The 19723-nt window shown below is 53.4% G+C and overlaps 5 protein-coding genes across 5 annotated transcripts in view; 3 read left to right on the top strand and 2 right to left on the bottom strand.

Annotated features, from left to right (window-relative positions):
* The window catches only part of LOC103757860 (feather beta keratin), a 906-nt gene extending 565 nt beyond the window's left edge, over positions 1 to 341 (top strand). Inside the window, exon 2 of the mRNA XM_029963261.1 lies at positions 1 to 341. Coding sequence (XP_029819121.1) covers positions 1 to 301 — 301 coding nt within the window. The 3' untranslated portion in view covers positions 302 to 341.
* Positions 342 to 5949: 5608 nt separating this feature from the next.
* On the bottom strand, positions 5950 to 7012 carry LOC115307815 (feather beta keratin-like). The gene is made up of 4 exons (XM_029963254.1): positions 6997 to 7012; positions 6782 to 6859; positions 6297 to 6381; positions 5950 to 6172 (listed from the first exon to the last, which is right to left on the bottom strand). Exons 1-4 carry the CDS (start codon positions 7010 to 7012, stop codon positions 5950 to 5952), a joined length of 402 nt encoding a protein of 133 aa, XP_029819114.1.
* A 3161-nt stretch (positions 7013 to 10173) lies between these two features.
* On the top strand, positions 10174 to 10493 carry LOC108643218 (feather beta keratin-like). Its single transcript, XM_018087561.3, has one exon. The coding sequence runs from the start codon at positions 10188 to 10190 to the stop codon at positions 10491 to 10493; it is 306 nt and encodes a 101-aa protein (XP_017943050.3). The 5' UTR covers positions 10174 to 10187.
* A 5821-nt stretch (positions 10494 to 16314) lies between these two features.
* On the bottom strand, positions 16315 to 17037 carry LOC108643206 (feather keratin Cos1-1/Cos1-3/Cos2-1-like). The gene is made up of 2 exons (XM_018087553.2): positions 16929 to 17037; positions 16315 to 16636 (listed from the first exon to the last, which is right to left on the bottom strand). Exon 2 carries the CDS (start codon positions 16612 to 16614, stop codon positions 16315 to 16317), a length of 300 nt encoding a protein of 99 aa, XP_017943042.2. The 5' UTR covers positions 16615 to 16636; positions 16929 to 17037.
* A 1337-nt stretch (positions 17038 to 18374) lies between these two features.
* On the top strand, positions 18375 to 19237 carry LOC108642391 (feather keratin Cos1-1/Cos1-3/Cos2-1-like). Its single transcript, XM_018086904.1, has 2 exons — positions 18375 to 18483; positions 18776 to 19237. The coding sequence occupies exon 2, from the start codon at positions 18798 to 18800 to the stop codon at positions 19095 to 19097; it is 300 nt and encodes a 99-aa protein (XP_017942393.1). The 5' UTR covers positions 18375 to 18483; positions 18776 to 18797; the 3' UTR covers positions 19098 to 19237.
* The last annotated feature ends 486 nt before the right edge of the window (positions 19238 to 19723 follow it).

Genomic DNA, 19723 nt, shown 5'->3' with positions numbered 1-19723 from the left:
CTGCTACACCCCGTGCCAGCCCTGCCAGCCCTGCGGCCCGACCCCGCTGGCCAACAGCTGCAATGAGCCCTGTGTCAGGCAGTGCCAGGACTCCAATGTCTTCATCCAGCCCTCCCCCGTGGTGGTGACCCTGCCCGGGCCCATCCTCAGCTCCTTCCCACAGAACACCGCCGTGGGATCCTCCACCTCCGCTGCCGTTGGCAGCATCCTCAGCTCTCAGGGAGTGCCCATCAACTCCGGGGGCTTTGGCCTCTCTGGCCTTGGTGGTGGCTACTGTGGCAGGAGCTGCTTCCCCTGCTAAAGCTGCTGCCCATGGCCCTGGGGAAGGCCCTCGAGGACTCACAAGATGGTATTTCACTGGTGGTGGAGCATCATCTTGCTGCTTCCAGAGGGGCTGAGCCAGCCCAGCAGCCCTTGCAGAAGGACGAGGCTCTGGGCAAACACGGCCCAGCCCTGCCTTTGCCCTCTGCCACTCTCCTTTCCATCCTGTGTCCTTGTTCCCTTGTGCTCCCTGGTCTGTGAGGCCCTCACAGTCAGCCTGGGGATGACCGGCTGACCCTGCTGCTTCCATGGGGCAGGCAGATGGACACCTGCTGGAATCTCCACCAGAGTTACTTGGTGCAGACTCCGATGTGCCTCTGGTGCTCCCTGCACTCAGTTACCCAGTTTCCACCTTTTGACACAATAAAGTTCTGCTGCATTCGAGCCCTTGCCTATGTGTCATCCTTTCCCCTGCATATGCCATCACAAAATGATCGGGGGAGTCTGCCACTCTCTCCTTTCTGTCCTGTGTCCGTGTTCCCTTGTGCTCCTGTGGGCTCTCAGCCACACAACCAGCCTGGGGAGGACCTGCTGGCCCTGTTCCATCTCTGGGTCAGGCAGGTTGACACCTGGTGGGGTCTCTACCACAACTAAAGGGGCACAGATTCCTTTCTGTCCCTGGTGCTCCCTCACTGGGACCTCCACTCAGGGCAACCTCTTTTCCCTCTTGACTCAATAAATTTCTGTTTCATCCCAGCTCATGTCTCTGCATCATCCTTTCCCCTGCAGGTGCTCTCTCAAGATGCCCAGGGAATAAGATGTTTTTCAGGTGTGTTTCTGTGAGTGTTTGCTTGGGATGAATATGCAGTGATGGGTAACAGCATCGTATGGGGCCTACATAAGATGGAGTCAAGTTTCACCACATTAACTCCTCTTCTAGTTCCTTGTAGTTGGAGCTGGAATGGTGCTGAGAACACAGAAGTGTTTTGAGTTTTTCTGGGCAGGACTTGTCCAGCATCAGTTCCTTATCTCCAGCCTCCTCTTCAGAACACCTGTAGTGTGGTTGTGGGCAAGAGGCTGGGAGAGTACACAGCCAGGACAGCTGACTGACTCTGACCAAAGGCATATTCCATACCATAGGACATGATGGTCAGCAATAATTGCTTAGAGAAAATAGTAGGTGGGGGGTGGTGGAGCATTCGTTAGTAGATTGTTTGTCTTCTGAAAAAACTGCTAAATGTGACCCTGCTTCCCAGGAGTGGCTGGACATTTCCTGTTGATGGGAAGGTGATAATAAATCTCTTTGCTTTGCTGTGTTTCTGCAGTGTTTCCTTGCTTAACTTCATTAAACTGCCTTTTTCTCAATACACAGTATTTTAATTTTATATCCCCCCCCCTTACTCTCTGAGGAGGGAGAGTGATAGGATTTTGGCGACCAGGAAAGATGATACTGTGCTGGGGGAGCTGCCTGGTGGGGAGGATGAAGGAATACACCTCTCCCTTCTCACCCAAGAATGACACAGGTTGTTTCGTGCTGACTCACAACTCCTTTTCCATCTTAGTGTGAGGTGTTTAAAAATACTAATTAACTCTATTGACTTAATGTGGGGTTTGAGGTATCTGGTCAGGGTGGCATAAGAAGAGACGAGTTTTTGGTATGGCAACAGTGAAACATGCCCTGAGGTGGTTGGTCCCTAGGTGGCAGCTTTTAGAAAATATTGGAGCTTGACCTGTGCCTGTTGAGCCACCATTCAGTAGTATCAGAGGACAGTGATTCAGACAGGGACCCAAATCACTTCTGAGGATGTCACAGTAGAGCCATGCATCCAAACTACAGTTAAGAACATGGTGGTTGAGGCAGACACCCAACTCTCATGTGAGAACACCAGGGTTGAGGTAGGGACCCAAACAACACGTGTGGTAATTGTCCCAGTAGGAGAAAAGAAATAGTGGACAAGGAAGTGATCCACTGTCAATGGATCGAGTGAGGGGGAGAAAGGGCCTGACCAGGAATCAGCAAAGAGGATGCACTAACTGTGGAGAGAGCATCTTCCTGTCCCTGAAAGTCTGAAGAAAAGCTCTCTCGCTGTCAGCACCTCAGCTGTGAAGGGTGACCCATTGTAGCCTATTCTGTTCCATGAGGTCAGTGGGAAAGGGAGCCCCAAGATCCTGCTACACAGCCCCTCTGGCTCTTCCTGCAAGAGCAGTGGGAGCACTGAGGATGGTAAGAGCCCACCTTGAAGGTGGAAGTCTGTGTATGAGGTATGAAGGGGGAAGACAGCTGCCAAGGTCATGCAAGAAGGCTGTCAGTTTACTTGCAGTTCAGTTCCCCTTTCATGTGAGGCTAGAAAGGAGAAGTGTTTGAGAAGTGCAAAAGAATAATTCCAATTCTTTTGGAAGGTGGATTGGCCTTGAAGAGAAGCCAGGTTGAAGGACCTGCATAGGGGACGTGTTTCTTGAAAGTAAAATAGCAGGGTGGGTGTTGTGACATCCCTGTGGATGTGATCAATAAGTTAATAACTATGACTCCACCACCTGGTAGCCAGACAAGACCAAACCATCATAAGAATAATTGTTTACTGCCTCTTCTGTGGACACTGTAGGCCCTGAGGAAGTTGGGGGTGCTTGGGGAGCCTTCAGCACTGACAAAAGGAGAGGAGAATGGGGAGTGCAATGGGTCCCCCTCAGGTATTGTGACTTGCAGTTTTGGAAGTCATCCATGTCCTCCAAGGGTAGTAGGAGGTGAGGCAAGCAGAGGAGAGGTGAGGAGATGAGAGGAGAGGTGAGGAAACAATTCCTCCTTCTCTGGCTACCACTGTGCCAGGGAACAAGAATCAAGTAGGAAATGTCTTTCCAGTGGTTCAGCTGAACTGATGGAAGGGGTTTGCCATGCCATATAACGTGCCCAGCAAAAAAACTATGGGCAGTCTCTCCAAAGTAGTTGTTCTGTTTGGAGATGGCTGGGCATCGAGCTGCTGCTGCAAGGTGGTGGGTGATTGGTCTTGCACAACTTGTGCTTTTTCCTTTCTTGTCCCTTTCCTTCTCAACTGCCATTATCTTGATCCAAGAGTATTTCACTCCCTTGCACTTCCAATTCTTGGTTGATCCCATTGTGATAGTGGAGTGAATACAAATGGCCAGGGGGAGCTTAGAGCTGATCAGGGTCAACACACGCACAGACCCACAGGCAGTTCTTGTCCCATTCCCTTTCCTCCTTCCCTGTCTGTGCCCAGGGTTTCCTGGAAAAAATCATGGAGAGATGGAGGCAGGGAGAAATTCAGGGCAGGAAGGGCTGTCTCGAAGGGCTGTCCAGGAGCAACTGAGGGAGGGGAGTGACTGAACTGCTGCAGGACACAGCTGGGCAGGGTGACACGTGTCCACCCAGAGCCCTGATCAGACATTGGCTTGGTAGCAGCCAGTTGTCCTTCTGTCCCTGAGAAATAGCAGCCCAAAAGCAAGACCAGAAAAAGATGCTTTTGTGGTAATGCCATCAAAAGAGGTGCCATTGCCAGGGCTGTTTCCAGACAGCAGGACTGTTTCCAGACACTGAGGACTGTCATCAACATCTTTGTTGAATTTTGGGCTCTAATGCAAGAAAGATGCATCTACAAGAAGGGCCAGAAGGAGCATCCAGAGAACTACAGGCCCGTTAGTCTGCCCTTTGCACCAGGGAAGGTTGTAAAGCAGATCATCTTGAGTGCACTCACAAAGCACATACAGGACAACCAGGTGATCAGGTTCAGTCAGAATAGCTGTAGAAAAGACACATCCTGCTTGACTGACCTGATCTCCTATGACAAGATAACCAACCCACTTAGTGGACAAGGGAAAGGATGTAGATTTTGTTTACCTGGACTTTAGTAAAGTTTTTGACACCATTTCCCACAGCATTCTCCTGGAGAAACTGCCTGCTCATGTGTATCATATTCACTGGATAAGAAATTGTCTTTATGGTTGGGCCAAGAGAGTAGTGGTGAGTGCAGTTAAATCCAGTTGGTGGCTGATCACTAGTGGTGTGGCCCAGGGTTCAGTTTTGGGTCCAGTTCTGTTTAGTATCTTTATGGACACCCTGGATGAGGGGATCAAGTGCACCCTCAGTTAGTTTGCAGATGACTCCAAGTTGGGTGTCATTGTTGTACTAGGTCTGCTGGAGGTTAGAAAGGCTTTACAGAGGCATCTGACCAGGTCAGATTGATGGGCCAAGGCCAACTGTATAAAGTTCAACAAGGAGAAATGCTGTGTCCAACCCCTGGGTCACAACAACTCCCTGCAGTGCTCCAGGCTGGGGGCAGAGTGGCTGGAAAGGACCTGGTGGTGCTGGTGACAGTGGCTGAACATGAGCCTGAGTGTGTCCGGGTGGCCAAGAAGGCCAATGGCCTCCTGGCTTGTAACAGGAATAGTGTGGCAGCAGGACCAGGGCAGTGATTGTTCCCCTGTACTTGGCACTGGTGAGGTCACACCGTGAATCCTGGGTTCAGTTCTGGGCCCCTCACTGCAAGAAGGACATTGAGGGGCTGGAGCGTGTCCAGAGAAGGGTAACAAAGTTGGGGAAGGGTCTGGAGCACAAGTCTGATGAGGAGCAGATGAGGGAGCTGGGGATGTTAAACCTGGAGAAAAGTTAGACTCAGAGAGGGACCTTATCACTCTCTAAAACTCCCTGAAAGAAGATTGTAGCGAGGTGGGTGTCAGTCCCTTCTCCCAAGTAACAAGCGATAGGATGAGAGAATATACCCTCAAGTTGCACCAGGGGAGATTTAATTGGCCATTAAGAAAAATTTCTTCAATGAAATGATTGTCATGCACAGGAACAGATTGCCCAGGGAAGTGGTTGAGTCACTGACCCTGGAGGTGTTTAAAAGATGTGGCAATTCATGATATGGTTTAGTGGTAGGCTTGACAGCATTAGATATATGGTTGGACTAGATGGTCATAAGGCACATTCCAACCTAAATTATTGTCATCCTAGGAAAGATTGTCATCAAGCTCAGCAAACTGAGCAGAAGAGGGACTAGATGGTGAGGGGGCTGGAGCACTTAGTTGAGGGAATTGGGCTTGCTGAGAGTGGGAGACATAAAAGCACCTGTGGTATAACTCTGTCATTGAAGTGTGTTGGATCATTTTATCCAGCCTCAGATAGGTAGAGAAGTTTGAAAAAAGGAAATCACACTCTAAGCACGGTCAAAGCAACCCTGTGATAATGGCCACTGCACAAGCATATCCAACAACCCCCCCGATCATTTTGTGATGGCATATGCAGGGGAAAGGATGACACATAGGCAAGGGCTCGAATGCAGCAGAACTTTATTGTGTCAAAAGGTGGAAACTGGGTAACTGAGTGCAGGGAGCACCAGAGGCACATCGGAGTCTGCACCAAGTAACTCTGGTGGAGATTCCAGCAGGTGTCCATCTGCCTGCCCCATGGAAGCAGCAGGGTCAGCCGGTCATCCCCAGGCTGACTGTGAGGGCCTCACAGACCAGGGAGCACAAGGGAACAAGGACACAGGATGGAAAGGAGAGTGGCAGAGGGCAAAGGCAGGGCTGGGCCGTGTTTGCCCAGAGCCTCGTCCTTCTGCAAGGGCTGCTGGGCTCGCTCAGCCCCTCTGGAAGCAGCAAGATGATGCTCCACCACCAGTGAAATACCATCTTGTGAGTCCTCGAGGGCCTTCCCCAGGGCCATGGGCAGCAGCTTTAGCAGGGGAAGCAGGTCCTGCCACAGTAGCCACCACCAAGGCCAGAGAGGCCAAAGCCCCCGGAGTTGATGGGCACTCCCTGAGAGCTGAGGATGCTGCCAACGGCAGCGGAGGTGGAGGATCCCACGGCGGTGTTCTGTGGGAAGGAGCTGAGGATGGGCCCGGGCAGGGTCACCACCACGGGGGAGGGCTGGATGACCACAGTGGAGTCCTGGCACTGCCTGACACAGGGCTCATTGCAGCTGTTGGCCAGCGGGGTCGGGCCGCAGGGCTGGCAGGGCCGGCACGGGGTGTAGCAGNACCACGGGGGAGGGCTGGATGAAGACATTGGAGTCCTGGCACTGCCTGACACAGGGCTCATTGCAGCTGTTGGCCAGCGGGGTCGGGCCGCAGGGCTGGCAGGGCCGGCACGGGGTGTAGCAGGACATGTCTGGGGCTGGAGCTGCACCTGGGACAGAGGGCAGGGGAAGCAGAGCAGGGCAGATGGATATGGAGCAACCTGTCACCCCACCAAGAGTGAGGTAAGTCATGAGCTGGAGAAAAGAGCTGGGGACTGTGTAAGGAGGTCCAAAGGTATCACCTTCCTTTCATCCCAAAATAACCCTGTTCATAGCAACCAAGCCCAGAGAGATCCCTTCCTAGCCTGTACCTCAGGAGACACCTCATCAAGCTCCAACCTCTGATCATGACACAACTTCTGCCCCTTTCCACCCCCTCCGCTCTCCCATGATAGCACTTCCAGGACCCCACATAGGACTGGGGCAGGTGTGAGCTGAGGTGCATTGGAGGAGGAGAAGGAGGAGAAGGATGAGAAAGAGCTTCAGACTGACCTTGTTCCCAATGAGATGGAGGCGAGAGGAGTGGATGAGAGAGTGAGGAGAAGGTCTCTCTTTTATACTGCTCCTGCACTGCCCCAGGACCACGGTCACTGCACAGGGCAGTAATTTCCTAACAGACTCACCTCAAAAACAAAATGTTCTATGTAATGGCCCAGGTTGTGTTTTGGTTTCTGTCAATGTTGCCACTTCATTTCCTCATTTCTGACGTGCCTGCTCTGCCATGTCGGCTGCTTTCATGTGCTGAGATGAGGAGTCAAGGATATCCTGGGTAACGTTGTGTCAGTGAAGGTAGAAGATGTACTCCAGATGCTGAAGGGGTCCTACACAGGCAGGGAATGTTGTCTTGGAGCTGTGAATTGGAATTTTTTACAACTCCCTTAGTAGGAAGATGCTTTAGCTCTCTTCCTATTGCTGCAGTTTGCTCTGGGGAGAATGTTTGCCAGCTTGTCCGAGTGTGCAGCATCGGGAACAACCAAAGCCCACCCAAAACAGGCAAATCACACAGAGGGCACAAGGAATTCTTTCAAGGAGATGAGCAGCAAAAGGGACATTTGCCCAAAGGCTGACTGGGGCAGCTTCACTGGGGACAGGAAAGGTGGAGGCACTGAAGGGATTCTTCGCCTTGGCCTTTACCTGCTGGAATTGCTGTCAAGAGATTGGGCTCCTGATGTGCCTTGGAAAGTTGACATCAGGAAAAGTAGCAGGAAAGGCTGACCTGCACTAGGGCAGGATCAGATGTGGGAGCATTTAAACAGACTGGACTGACATGAGTGTGTGTGACTTGGTTCATGCACCCTGTTGGTGTCAGGTCAAGGCCGCTCTCAGCTCCCTTTGAAAGACACAGCAGTCACAAAATGGCTGGAACCAACTGGCTGCCAAAGGGCTTTGCAGCAGAGGAAGTGGGTCCTGGAGGACACCATGAGGCAGCCCTGGGCCCTTAGGGAAATGTCATCCAACAGCATCCTGGACTGCATTAGAAAGGGAGTCTTTCACATGATGGAAGGTAATCTCAGAAGTGTGGAGACAGAAGAGTCAGTGCCTCTCTCAGTCATCACCTACAAGGCCTCCCAGGCTGCTGCATCCCCTGAAAGCACTCCAAGAAGCTGGGGGGGCCTTCTCAGCAGTGAGTGGGCATCAAAAAAGGACTGCCTGAAAACCAGTGAAAGTCAGCTGATGCATTCCAGGTCATGGCTGCTATAAAGGGAGTCCTAGACTATCTGGAGAACTGGGCCACAGGAGCCCTCTGGCATTCACGAAGGATGAATGCACATGGAAATGAAAAACCTCTTCAAGAAGTACAGGCTGGAGACTGAACTATGCTACAATCTGAGAGCCCTCAGACCTCCTGTGTTATGAGAGAGGGTGTGCCTTGGGGAGAGACTTGGAGAGCAGATGCATGAGCCTCTTACTCCAGGCCAATAAGACCATGCTGTGGTGAGGAGCTCTCCTGAGTGCTCTGTGGGGGGATAGAAAGGGTTGCAGAAAACATCTTCCCACTGGTAAGGATTCATCTCTCGTCCTATACATCGAATATTCTCTTGGCATTTGTGCTTCAGCACATTTCATTTCCAATGCCCAAAGGCCTCTCTTGGAGAGCAACCTAGCAGTGTTGGGGGAGTAGGAACTTGTCCAACTCCCCAGTGCATGAGGGTTATCAGGGACCTGCTGTGCCACATGCCTGGGGATGCTCAGGGAGGGGATGTGCTCAGAAGGACCCCGGGTACAAACACAGCTCTCAGACTACACCAAGCAGTGATGCACTTCCTGCTCTGCAGACATGGAGGCAGCTGGGACTCACCCCAGGAGAGCAAGGGAATGCCTTCAGTAGGCAAATTTCCTGGGATAGACTCTCCCTGCCTGTGGTGAGTCACGCTCTAATTTTGGGTTGGCCGTGCGTCAGCATTTGCTGTGAGGGCAAGCCAGGAGTGTGTGTTGTGTGCAGACCCACATCCCTTGCAGGGACACAATTCCCCTCCAGCAAGGGCAGCTCCATCCATAACCCAAGAAAACCAGTCCAAGCACTGGGCTATACCTGAGTACACAGCTCCAGGCAGCCACAACAGCCATTGCTGTCAGCATGACCTTCTTGCCAACACACCCACAGCTTCAGGGGCTCAAAGGACAGTCAACATGTTTGGAAAAGTCTCTCTTGTTGGTCAGGGTCTAGAGAGTGCAGCCAAAGTACATGGCAGCACGAGGAGAATGGGACATCCCAGGTGCTGTCCCAAGGTCCAACACACCCCTCACGTAGTGAGGAGAGACCTGACTCCATCAGAACTGTTGGATAATCATGGTATTTAGGAAGGATAACATTTTCCTTCTTCATGGTGACTGAAGGCAGTGATATGAGACCCCCAGAGATGGCCATGAGAGCGGATGACTCTTCCAAATAAATCAGTAGAGGATTGAGGGTGAAGGATAAGTCGCATTGTCAGGCACAGGAGCCTTTGTGCACCCAGGACGAAGTCCGGCATTGGCAGGAGGAGATTCAAACTCTTCTGCAATGGGGGTGAAAAGAACCTCACCAGATTTCCCCAATTCCATGTCCTACATCTGCACAGACCTCTCCTACACTTGAGGGCACATCTTCTGATGGTGGTGACATGATCCCTCTTGGGAAATCCTTGGACCTGTCATCCTGGAACTTGAAAGGATCCTACAAAGCCTAATGGGCATGGCAGAAATGAGGAAATGTACTGGCAGTACTGATGGAAAACAAAACACAACCTGGGGCATTAGGTGGGATATTTTGCTTTGGAGATGAGTCTGTTGGAAAATTACTGCCCTGGTGCAGTGACTGCGGGCCTGGGGCAGTGCAGGAGAAGTATAAAAGTGGGTCCTTCTTCTCATCCTCTCATCCACTCCTCCTGACACGATCTCCTTGGGAACAAGGTGAGTCTGAAGCTCTTTATCCTTCTTTTTTTCTTCTTTCCACTCATTATCCTTCCACGGGATTTTTCAGCACAAAACTGCTCTTTGGTTCTATGCTTGCTTTTTGGGCTGCTTGCCACAGGAGAGGGAAGGGTGCAGAAGGGGTGGCAAGGAGAGAAGCTGGAGCTCACTTAGGGGTTATGGGCTAGGAAGGGATCTCCCTGGGCTTGGTTGCATTTTGCAGGTCTCTTTTGGGCTTTGGAGAAGGAGAAACCTGTGGGCCTCCCTGTGCCGGGGTTGTGGGTTTGATTCCCGTATGGGCCATTCACTTATGAGTTGGACACGGTGATCCTTGTGGGTCCCTTCTGATCCAGAATATTTTGTGATTCTGTGACTGTATGACACCTCCAGCTCTTGGTGCCACCTCGTGTCTTCTCTCCCTTGTGGTGGTGTGACAGGTTTTCACTCACCCCTCATGCTTTTCTTCCCCCTGCCCTCTGTCCCAGGTGCAGCTCCAGCCCCAGACATGTCCTGCTACACCCCGTGCCGGCCCTGCCAGCCCTGCGGCCCGACCCCGCTGGCCAACAGCTGCAATGAGCCCTGTGTCAGGCAGTGCCAGGACTCCATCGTGACCATCCAGCCCTCCCCCGTGGTGGTGACCCTGCCCGGGCCCATCCTCAGCTCCTTCCCACAGAACACCGCCGTGGGATCCTCCACCTCCGCTGCCGTTGGCAGCATCCTCAGCTCTCAGGGAGTGCCCATCAACTCCGGGGGCTTTGGCCTCTCTGGCCTTGGTGGTGGCTACTGTGGCAGGAGGTGCTTCCCCTGCTAAAGCTGCTGCCCATGGCCCTGGGAAAGGCCCTCGAGGACTCACAAGATGGTATTTCACTGGTGATGGAGCATCCTCTTGCTGCTTCCAGAGGGGCTGAGCCAGCCCAGCCGCCCTTGCAGAAGAAAAGGGCCAGCCTGGGCTCTGGGCAAGCACGGCCCAGCCCTGCCTTTGCCCTCTGCCACTCTCTCCTTTCCATCCTGTGTCCTTGTTCCCTTGTGCTCCCCTGGTCTGTGAGGCCCTCACAGCCAGCCTGGGGAGGACCTGCTGACCCTACTGTCTCTGTGGGGCAGGCAATGGACATCTAGAGGTTCTCAGCTGCAGTCATGGGGCACAATCTCTTATGTCTCCCTGGTGCTAAACACACCATGACCATTGCTCAAAATGACCTAATTTCTCTCTTTGGACTCATTAAACTTCTTTTGCATTCGAGCCCTTGTCTCTGTGTCATCCTGTCCCCTTAGAGATGCTCTCCTGAAATGCCCAGGGAGAGATGTTGCTCAGTCTTTATTCTGTCACCTGGTGCTTGGTGTTTCTAAACTGACTGTTAACACAGGCTTGCATCAAGTTTGCTTAGTCATATGTTGGGTTACTCTGTGCTTTCTAAGCCTTGCAAAACTAGCAAGGTGATGATATTCCAGCTGCCAAAGGGATTTTACTGTTAATGGCATCCACGGTCAACCTTAAACTTTGTAGAAGGAAAGTTCATACAGAGTACAACTGTGTTTACTACACCAGGATAACATGGTCCACATCTGCCAGTCCTTCCTACGCCATGAAATTTCACTTCCTTGTGGTTTGGGGGTCCATTTCCCACAGAAACTGCATGCCAGAATCCATTTTGTTATGTCTGGGAACAATCCCTCTTTTCTCTGCAGTGGGAGAAAGGCTCTGCAAAGACCAAAGAAGTTTTTTCACAGGACTTCTGGACTTGGTGGAGCCTTCAACAGTTTTTTTCAGCCCTTGGAACAGTGCAATGAGACCAGGTGAAAGTAGGCATGTGTAGTCTACAGTAAGAGTTGTTCTGTCCTGGGATGTAGAGAGAGAAAATTTCCACTGCAGAGGCTTTCTCACAACTTAATCCATGCCCTAAAGAGAGGCTGCTTTCAGAAAGAGGTTCATTGACTGGACATTTCTGGCTATGGGGGTGAAATAGCACAGACAGGGGAGAACTGCCCCAGAGCTCAAACTTCATAGAATCACAGAATATCCTGAGTTGGAAGGGACCCATGACGATCCTCAAGCTCAACTCCCGGTCCTACACAGGACACCCCAACAATCCCACCATGTGCCTGAGAGCCTTGTCCAAAAGCTCCTTGATCTCTGGTAGGTTTGGAACCGTGACCAAACCCTGGAGAGCCTGTTCCAATGCCTGACCACCCTCTGGAGGAATAATCTTTTCCTAATATGCAACCTAAACCTCCTCTGACACAGATTCCTGTTGTCCCCTCCAGTCCTGTCACTGGTCATCAGAGAGAAGAGATCAGCACCTTCCCCTCTGCTGCCCCTTGTGAGGAAGCTGCCAACTGGGATGAGATATTCTCAGTGTTCTTCAGGCTGAACAAGCCAAGTGACCTTAATCACTCCACCCAGCTTCTCCTCTAGACCCTTCACTGTCTTTATGGTCTTTGCACATACGAACAAATCCTCTCTTTTCCAGGCTTTTGCCCAGACAACAGACGTCCCTGCACCAGGGTGGCATGGATGGCACAGATGCTCTCCTGGTTACAGAGAAAGGAGGTGGAGTTTTAGCACTGCGTGGGTGTGACCAAGCTGTTTATTCCATCACTGGAATGTCATTGCTGTGGTGTGGTTTTGGCAGGAAAAGCTGGGGGCTGCATCATCTTGCCCGGCTTCCTCCAGTGGAAGGTGTTGGGATCAGCCCCGGTGGATTGGCCCCTCTTCCATCACTGCCAAGTCCCCTTTCCGTTCCCTCCAGCCATGGCTCCAGGACCTGGTGCTGAAGGACAACAGTGACAAGCTCCGAGAAAAGCAGCAACAAGCCCAAGCCCACTGGAGTGCAAACCCTGCTCCAAGGAAAGAGGAGGGGCTGGTCCAAGCCCAGTGGAATGTGAGCCCCTGGTGCAGGCGGAGCAGAAGCAGCCACAGGGGGAATGGAGAGGTGGCAAACTGGGAGCAGCTGGGGGGAAGGAGACAGCAGGGGACTGGTACAGGAGGAGATGAGCCAAGCCAAATACTGCTGAGCACAGCTGAGCACAGCAGTCCAGAAAAGCAGGCGGTGTGACATGGATGATCTCAGTTTTGGGGGTTTGCCCATCATTGTTGTCCATTGTCTTGGGTTTGGGGGTGGGAATTTTTGGCTATGGGAGCTCCCCCCCCAGTACCTTTGTACCCCGAATACCACGTGGTGCGGGGCACAGGGACGGTCACTTACATTGCCTTTTCCTGGAGACCACATGGGCCTGAAAGTGCAAACCAGTTTGGTTTTATTTTGTTCCTGGTGGTGAATACCCTTTTGTGGGTAAAACACCTTCAACTTTGTATACTTTTGCTATTAATGCTGCTGTTGCCGGATTCTCCACCTGGGATGGGGCAACCCCAGACATATGGACAGACTGGGAATGAGATGCTGGAAAGCAGTGCTGGGAAAGGGCCCTGGGGGTCCTGGTGGGTGGCCAGTTGGCCATGAGTCAGCAGTGCCCTGGCAGCCAGGAGGGCCAACCCTGTCCTGGGGGCATCAGGCCCAGCATCGCTGGCTGGGCCAAGGAGGGGATTGTCCCACTCTGCTCTGCCCTGGGGCGGCCTCACCTCAACATTGTGGCAGTTTGGGGGGACACAATATAGGAAAGATGTGAAACCATTAGAGAGTGTCCAAAGGGGGGCAATGAAGGAGGTGAAGGGTTTTGAGGGGAAGCCGTGTGAGGACACTTGAGGGCACTTGGTGTGTTCAGCTGGAAAAGAAGAAACTGAGGGGAGACCTCACTGCAGTTACACCTTCCTGATGAGGGCCAGAAGAGAGTCAGGCACTGAGCTCTGCTCTGTGTCACCAGGGACAGGACCCGAGAAAATGGCCTGAAATTGTGTCAGGGGAGCTTTAGGTTGGATATTAGGAGAAGGTTCTTCCCCCAGATGGTGGCTGGGCACTGAACAGGCTCCCCAAGGCAGTGGGCACAACACTGGGCTGACAGAGTTCAAGGAGTATCTGGATGATACTCTCAGGCACAGGGTGTGACTCTTGGGGATGGGCCTCTGCAGGGCCAGGAGCTGGACTCAATGATCCCAGTGTGTCCCTTCCAGCTCAGGATATTCTGTGATTCTGTTATTGTGCATGTCTTATTCTGTTGCTTATGCTTTTAGTAAATTGTTATTGCAACCCATAATCTCTCCTTTATTCTCCCTCCCTTACCAGAAGGGGAGGCAGGAAAGGGAGTGGCTTATTTGGAGTCTAGTTCCCTGCTGGTGTTAAAACCAGCATATTTAATTAGCTCAGTCAGTAGACCATGAGACAGCCTCAGGGTTGTGTGTTTTACCCCACACTGGGCACCAATTAAATGTGCTGTGGCTCGAAGGAATGGAAAGGGGACTAGTGGTGATGGAAGAGGGGTCGAGTCCACAGGGGCTGATCCCAACACCCTCCCGTTGGAGGGAGACAGGTAGGATGATGCACTAGCCATTGTAGCCCCTGGCTTTTCCTGCCAAAACCACACCTCAGTGATGACATGGGTGGTATGGAACAAACAACTTGGTCACACTCACACAGTCCTAAAACTCCACCTCCTTTCTCTGTAACCAGGACCGAGGCACAAACTGATGTTAGAGACCTGAAATTCCTCCAGCCCCTGGAGCTCGTATTTCCCCACGGTGTTGGGCCACGTGCTGAGCTTGCTGCTCCCCTCAGGGTCAGCTGCTGTGGGAAACGAGGGCAGGTGTGGGGTTGCAGATGTCTGGTACCCTGTGCTGGCACCACCACATGGCCCCAAAGTGGCATATCTGGAAAGAGCAGGTGATCTGTAAGGGGCCTCTCTCCTCCACCATGACTGGTCTCTTCTGCTCACTGACACTGGTCATGTAATCTGGGAAAAGTGTGAGTCAGTGACTGCACAGGGACAGGCTTCACAATCCAGATGGACCTGGAGAAGACAACAAATTCCTGACTCTGTGTGTGTGTGTGTATATATGTATACACACAAGGGATTGCTTATCAAGAACCTCAGTTTCCCTCAGTGGTGGGTTGTAATAACCCACCTAGTGCAACACTGTAGTCAAGCAAGCCATTCCATCATGTCTCCATGACACAGACAAGTCACCCTACAACAAATCTCTGGGTTTCCCAGGACATTTGAAACTTCCTTTGACAATCTGTTTATAATTGGAGAAAAAAGCAGTCAAGAGGCTCAGCAAACAGCAGGTGCTCCCTGTGCTGCTTCATCCCCTTGGCAGGATTGGTGTTGGAGCCAGGTAGAACCAGGAGAGAGTGGGGCATCCTTGGAGAACATGAGAAAGGGGAGGAGCTGGAGCTGCAGGTCTTGGTGGGAAGGAGGAGAATCCTTGGTGTCTGGCCGTGGTAAGAAGGGACCCACTAGTGGTGTTAAAAAGAGATAGTGGCTCTTCCCCAGACCATGGTGGGAGAAGCGTAAGGGGAACCTTGTCTGTCTGTCTGACTCTGTGTGCCCAAATCCCTGTTGTGAGACTAATGGTGGCTTTGGGAACTCCTGCTTTGCACCCGGGCCCCTCTCCCAGCTGTAGTGCAGGAAAGGCTGGCAGCCTGACTGGGGAGAGACAACATCCCTGCCAGACCTACAAAGAAGGCTAAAGGGAAGGCAGAGAGAGCTGAAATGCTGCAGAAGCAACCAACCTGTAGCAGGAGGGCACAAAGACAGGTGGGTGAGGAACAGCCCCTCTGCGCCTGGGCTGAGGGACAGAGAGGCTGTAGCTGGAGATGTCTGGTGGCCAGAGGTTCAGCAGGGACAGGCGTCAGGAGGAACACGAGGGGGGTGTGAGGAGCAGCCTGTCCTACAGCCACCACCAGCACTACCAGCCCTGCCCCACGCAGAGGGACCCTCCTGGGCTCCAAGAGCCACCCTGCCAGGGAGGGCTCAGAGGTGCTGTGGATGCAGAAAGAGCTGCCAGTGCCACCCCCCGTCCCGTGTGACTGGGGAGATGGACTCCTCAGCCGGACACTGGTCGGGCTCCCCATCAGCTGCAGGGTGTTCTCAGAGGCTGAGGAGGGAACTGGTGTTTGGGGTGCAGCAAGGCAGGCCCTGAGGGCTGCTGGCTCTGCAGGAGCCAGGGACACCTTTGTCAGCCGCAAGGGACAGTCTCCTGGCAGGAGCCCACTGCCAGTGTCTCCCCCTTTCTTCCCTCTGGCAAGGCCCCTGGCTCTGCTCTGTGCCTGCCAGATCTCCCCACAGTGACACCTTTCTCTCTGGCAGCTGGGCAGGGCGTGGGGAGAGGGAAGGACCACACAGAGGCGCAGGCTGAGATGCAGCAGAACTTTAATGAGTTGAAAAGGTGGAAAGGAGGTGCTCTGAGTGGGCACCGTGGTGCAGGGAGCACCAGGGGCAGGTAGGAGGAGTCTCTGGCCCTTGGCCAGGATGCAGTTGAGACCTTGGATGGGGCTTAGAGCATGATCACAGCCCAGGAGAGCAGAAGACAGCAGAGAAGAGAGAGGGAAAGAAGAGGGGCAGAAACAGGGAACTCCAACAAGGCCCGTGTTTTCAGAGAGCCCAGGCAGCCCTCGTGCAGGGCAGGGGGAGCTACGGCTGCTCAGCCCCTCTGAAAGCCATGGCCAAGGTCTCCGTGCTCAGTCCATTTCTGTCTTCTGGGTTCCTGGGGGTCCTTCCGTGGGGCGTCAGCAGCAGCTTCAGCAGATTCTGCCGCAGTAGCGGTTGGTGATGCAGGAGAGGTCAAAGCCCCCGGAGTTGATGGGCACTCCGTCAGAGCTGAGGATGCTGCCAACGGCAGCGGAGGTGGAGGATCCCACGGCGGTGTTCTGTGGGAAGGAGCTGAGGATGGGCCCGGGCAGGGTCACCACCACGGGGGAGGGTTCGATGACGACGGTGGAGCTCTGGCACTGCCTGACACAGCACTCATTGCAGCTGTTGGCCAGCGGGGTCGGGCCGCAGGGCTGGCAGCAAGGGTTGCAGGGCTGGCAGCAGGACATGTTTTTGGGGCTGCAGGTGCACCTGGGAGAGAAGAAAGGGAGAAGATGGGGGTGTAGGAGGAGCCGCCTGCCCACCAGGAGGGAGCCAAGACACGTGCTGGCCTGGGAGGCTCTGCAGGGACGACCACACCACTCTTGGCCTGACCCCTGGCACTGAGCAAGGACAGCCAGGCCCAGGAGAGCTCCTTCCTAGTCAAGAGCCCAGGAGTTCCCGCAGTTCCCTCAGCTCAGAACAAGCCCCTCTCCAAACCAAACCTTCTCTCCACTTCCCCTTCCAGCCCCAAGCCCAGAACAGCACAGAGCTTCCAACTCACTTGCTTCCAAAGGAGAAGGGCAATGAAGTGGGTCAGAGAGTGCAGAGCTGGGATGGCTTTTATACTGGTCCTGCACTGCCCCAGGTCCAGAGGAAGCCTCTCTGGAAGCAATAATTTTCTGAGAAGCTCATCTGAAATGCAAAACATTCCAGCTAATGAGACGGGCTGTGTTTTGGTTTCCTGTACGGCTGCATTTTCATTTCCTTCTTTGGCCACTCATGATCCCCCCTGAAGGCTCCTTTTTGGAGATGGGGAGGGAAGCCCATGGACTTGTGGGACAGGAGCTCATTTTAGTGGCAGCAGAAGATGAGTCCCAAGTGCCAGAGGCATCGCGTGCACTCTGGGGACGTGTGCTCGGGGCACTCCCGTGGGCTTGTTTGCAGCCCCATGGGCAGGAAGGGCCCAGCTGCTCCCAGCTCTGGAATCTTCCCTCTGATGCCAAAAGGTCACTGAGTGTGACCAAGTGCCATGTCCTCTCTCTCCCACCCTCCACTCTCTCTGGGATCGACACTGGTCATTGTCTCTGCGGGTGTGTGATCAGCGCTGATGTTGTTGACTCTCTTCCCCCTAATGCTGCTCGGAGGAACTCTTAGTGCTCTCGTTTGGACTCCTTCAGTCTCTGGACTCTCTCTGGTGCTTCCCTACCAACTCCTACAACCTCCGTGTGTCTTGGCCCTCGTCCTGTCCCAGGTCGATCCAGCCTTGCCCTCCCAAGGGGTTTCTCTGAGTCTCCTTGTGCACATGAAAAAACTGCGTACTGAAAAAACTCATGTAAATTGTGAGGAAGATGAGGGAAGGGTTGCAAAAGTTGGGAAACACATTGGTTTTAGCCAGGATTTTGCAATAATTGGTAGTGTCCTTCACGGGCCTTCGGAGGAAGAGAGGTAGCAGCACTTGTGAGAAAAATCTCATTTTATTAAATTTAGAAAAACGGCAAAAGATTGCAAAACAAAAGGAATGAAACGAAAAGGAAAAATTACAACACGTGTTGGGTGTCCTAGGCATACAGCATTCCCAAGAACACTCCTTCCAATTCAAAAGTCCAGCTTTTTAAACATTCTTAAGGTTCAACCCTGTTTACATCATAGAAGAGGCGTTTCCCTCTCTTTGATTGGCTGTGTCGTGCTAGGAGGTGGAGTGTCCAGCAGTATGGCATCTCTCAGGATCAGACATGTGGCACAAGGGGTTTCTTTACTAATATTCATTTAACAGTTCCTTATTCCCGTCCGCATGTTTCCCTGACACCGGTTCCAGGCTGAATCCGGCGTCTTACAACTCCGCGATACGCCTTATCTTTGCTTGTAATAAAACCGACTCTTTATTTCTCACACACTGACCACAAGCCAAAGAAGGAAATGAAAATGCAGCCGTACAGGAAACCAAAACACAGCCCATCTCATTAGCTGGAATGTTTTGCATTTCAGATGAGCTTCTCAGAAAATTATTGCTTCCAGAGAGGCTTCCTCTGGACCTGGGGCAGTGCAGGACCAGTATAAAAGCCATCCCAGCTCTGCACTCTCTGACCCACTTCATTGCCCTTCTCCTTTGGAAGCAAGTGAGTTGGAAGCTCTGTGCTGTTCTGGGCTTGGGGCTGGAAGGGGAAGTGGAGAGAAGGTTTGGTTTGGAGAGGGGCTTGTTCTGAGCTGAGGGAACTGCGGGAACTCCTGGGCTCTTGACTAGGAAGGAGCTCTCCTGGGCCTGGCTGTCCTTGCTCAGTGCCAGGGGTCAGGCCAAGAGTGGTGTGGTCGTCCCTGCAGAGCCTCCCAGGCCAGCACGTGTCTTGGCTCCCTCCTGGTGGGCAGGCGGCTCCTCCTACACCCCCATCTTCTCCCTTTCTTCTCTCCCAGGTGCACCTGCAGCCCCAAAAACATGTCCTGCTGCCAGCCCTGCAACCCTTGCTGCCAGCCCTGCGGCCCGACCCCGCTGGCCAACAGCTGCAATGAGTGCTGTGTCAGGCAGTGCCAGAGCTCCACCGTCGTCATCGAACCCTCCCCCGTGGTGGTGACCCTGCCCGGGCCCATCCTCAGCTCCTTCCCACAGAACACCGCCGTGGGATCCTCCACCTCCGCTGCCGTTGGCAGCATCCTCAGCTGTGACGGAGTGCCCATCAACTCCGGGGGCTTTGACCTCTCCTGCATCACCAACCGCTACTGCGGCAGAATCTGCTGAAGCTGCTGCTGACGCCCCACGGAAGGACCCCCAGGAACCCAGAAGACAGAAATGGACTGAGCACGGAGACCTTGGCCATGGCTTTCAGAGGGGCTGAGCAGCCGTAGCTCCCCCTGCCCTGCACGAGGGCTGCCTGGGCTCTCTGAAAACACGGGCCTTGTTGGAGTTCCCTGTTTCTGCCCCTCTTCTTTCCCTCTCTCTTCTCTGCTGTCTTCTGCTCTCCTGGGCTGTGATCATGCTCTAAGCCCCATCCAAGGTCTCAACTGCACCCTGGCCAAGGGCCAGAGACTCCTCCTACCTGCCCCTGGTGCTCCCTGCACCACGGTGCCCACTCAGAGCACCTCCTTTCCACCTTTTCAACTCATTAAAGTTCTGCTGCATCTCAGCCTGCGCCTCTGTGTGGTCCTTCCCTCTCCCCACGCCCTGCCCAGCTGCCAGAGAGAAAGGTGTCACTGTGGGGAGATCTGGCAGGCACAGAGCAGAGCCAGGGGCCTTGCCAGAGGGAAGAAAGGGGGAGACACTGGCAGTGGGCTCCTGCCAGGAGACTGTCCCTTGCGGCTGACAAAGGTGTCCCTGGCTCCTGCAGAGCCAGCAGCCCTCAGGGCCTGCCTTGCTGCACCCCAAAC

Source organism: Manacus vitellinus, unplaced genomic scaffold (genome assembly GCF_001715985.3).
Source record: "Manacus vitellinus isolate BGI_N305 unplaced genomic scaffold, ASM171598v3 scaffold_100_pilon, whole genome shotgun sequence".
Lineage (NCBI taxonomy): Eukaryota > Metazoa > Chordata > Aves > Passeriformes > Pipridae > Manacus > Manacus vitellinus.
The sequence above is the reverse complement of the archived record's forward strand: the minus strand, read 5'-3'. Positions and strand labels throughout refer to the sequence as shown.

Excerpts from the sequence above, each read along its gene's own strand:
- LOC115307815 (XM_029963254.1), bottom strand. Across the intron at positions 6,382-6,781 it reads TCCATCTCATTGGGAACAAG|ACATGTCCTGCTACACCCCG; the intron begins GTCAGTCTGAAG and ends CTCCAGCCCCAG. Across the intron at positions 6,173-6,296 it reads TGCAATGAGCCCTGTGTCAG|GCAGTGCCAGGACTCCACTG; the intron begins GCAGTGCCAGGA and ends GCCCTGTGTCAG.
- LOC108642391 (XM_018086904.1), top strand. The coding sequence starts at position 18,798 with ATGTCCTGCTGCCAGCCCTGCAACCCTTGCTGCCAGCCCTGCGGCCCG.
- LOC108643206 (XM_018087553.2), bottom strand. The coding sequence starts at position 16,614 with ATGTCCTGCTGCCAGCCCTGCAACCCTTGCTGCCAGCCCTGCGGCCCG.
- LOC108643218 (XM_018087561.3), top strand. The coding sequence starts at position 10,188 with ATGTCCTGCTACACCCCGTGCCGGCCCTGCCAGCCCTGCGGCCCGACC.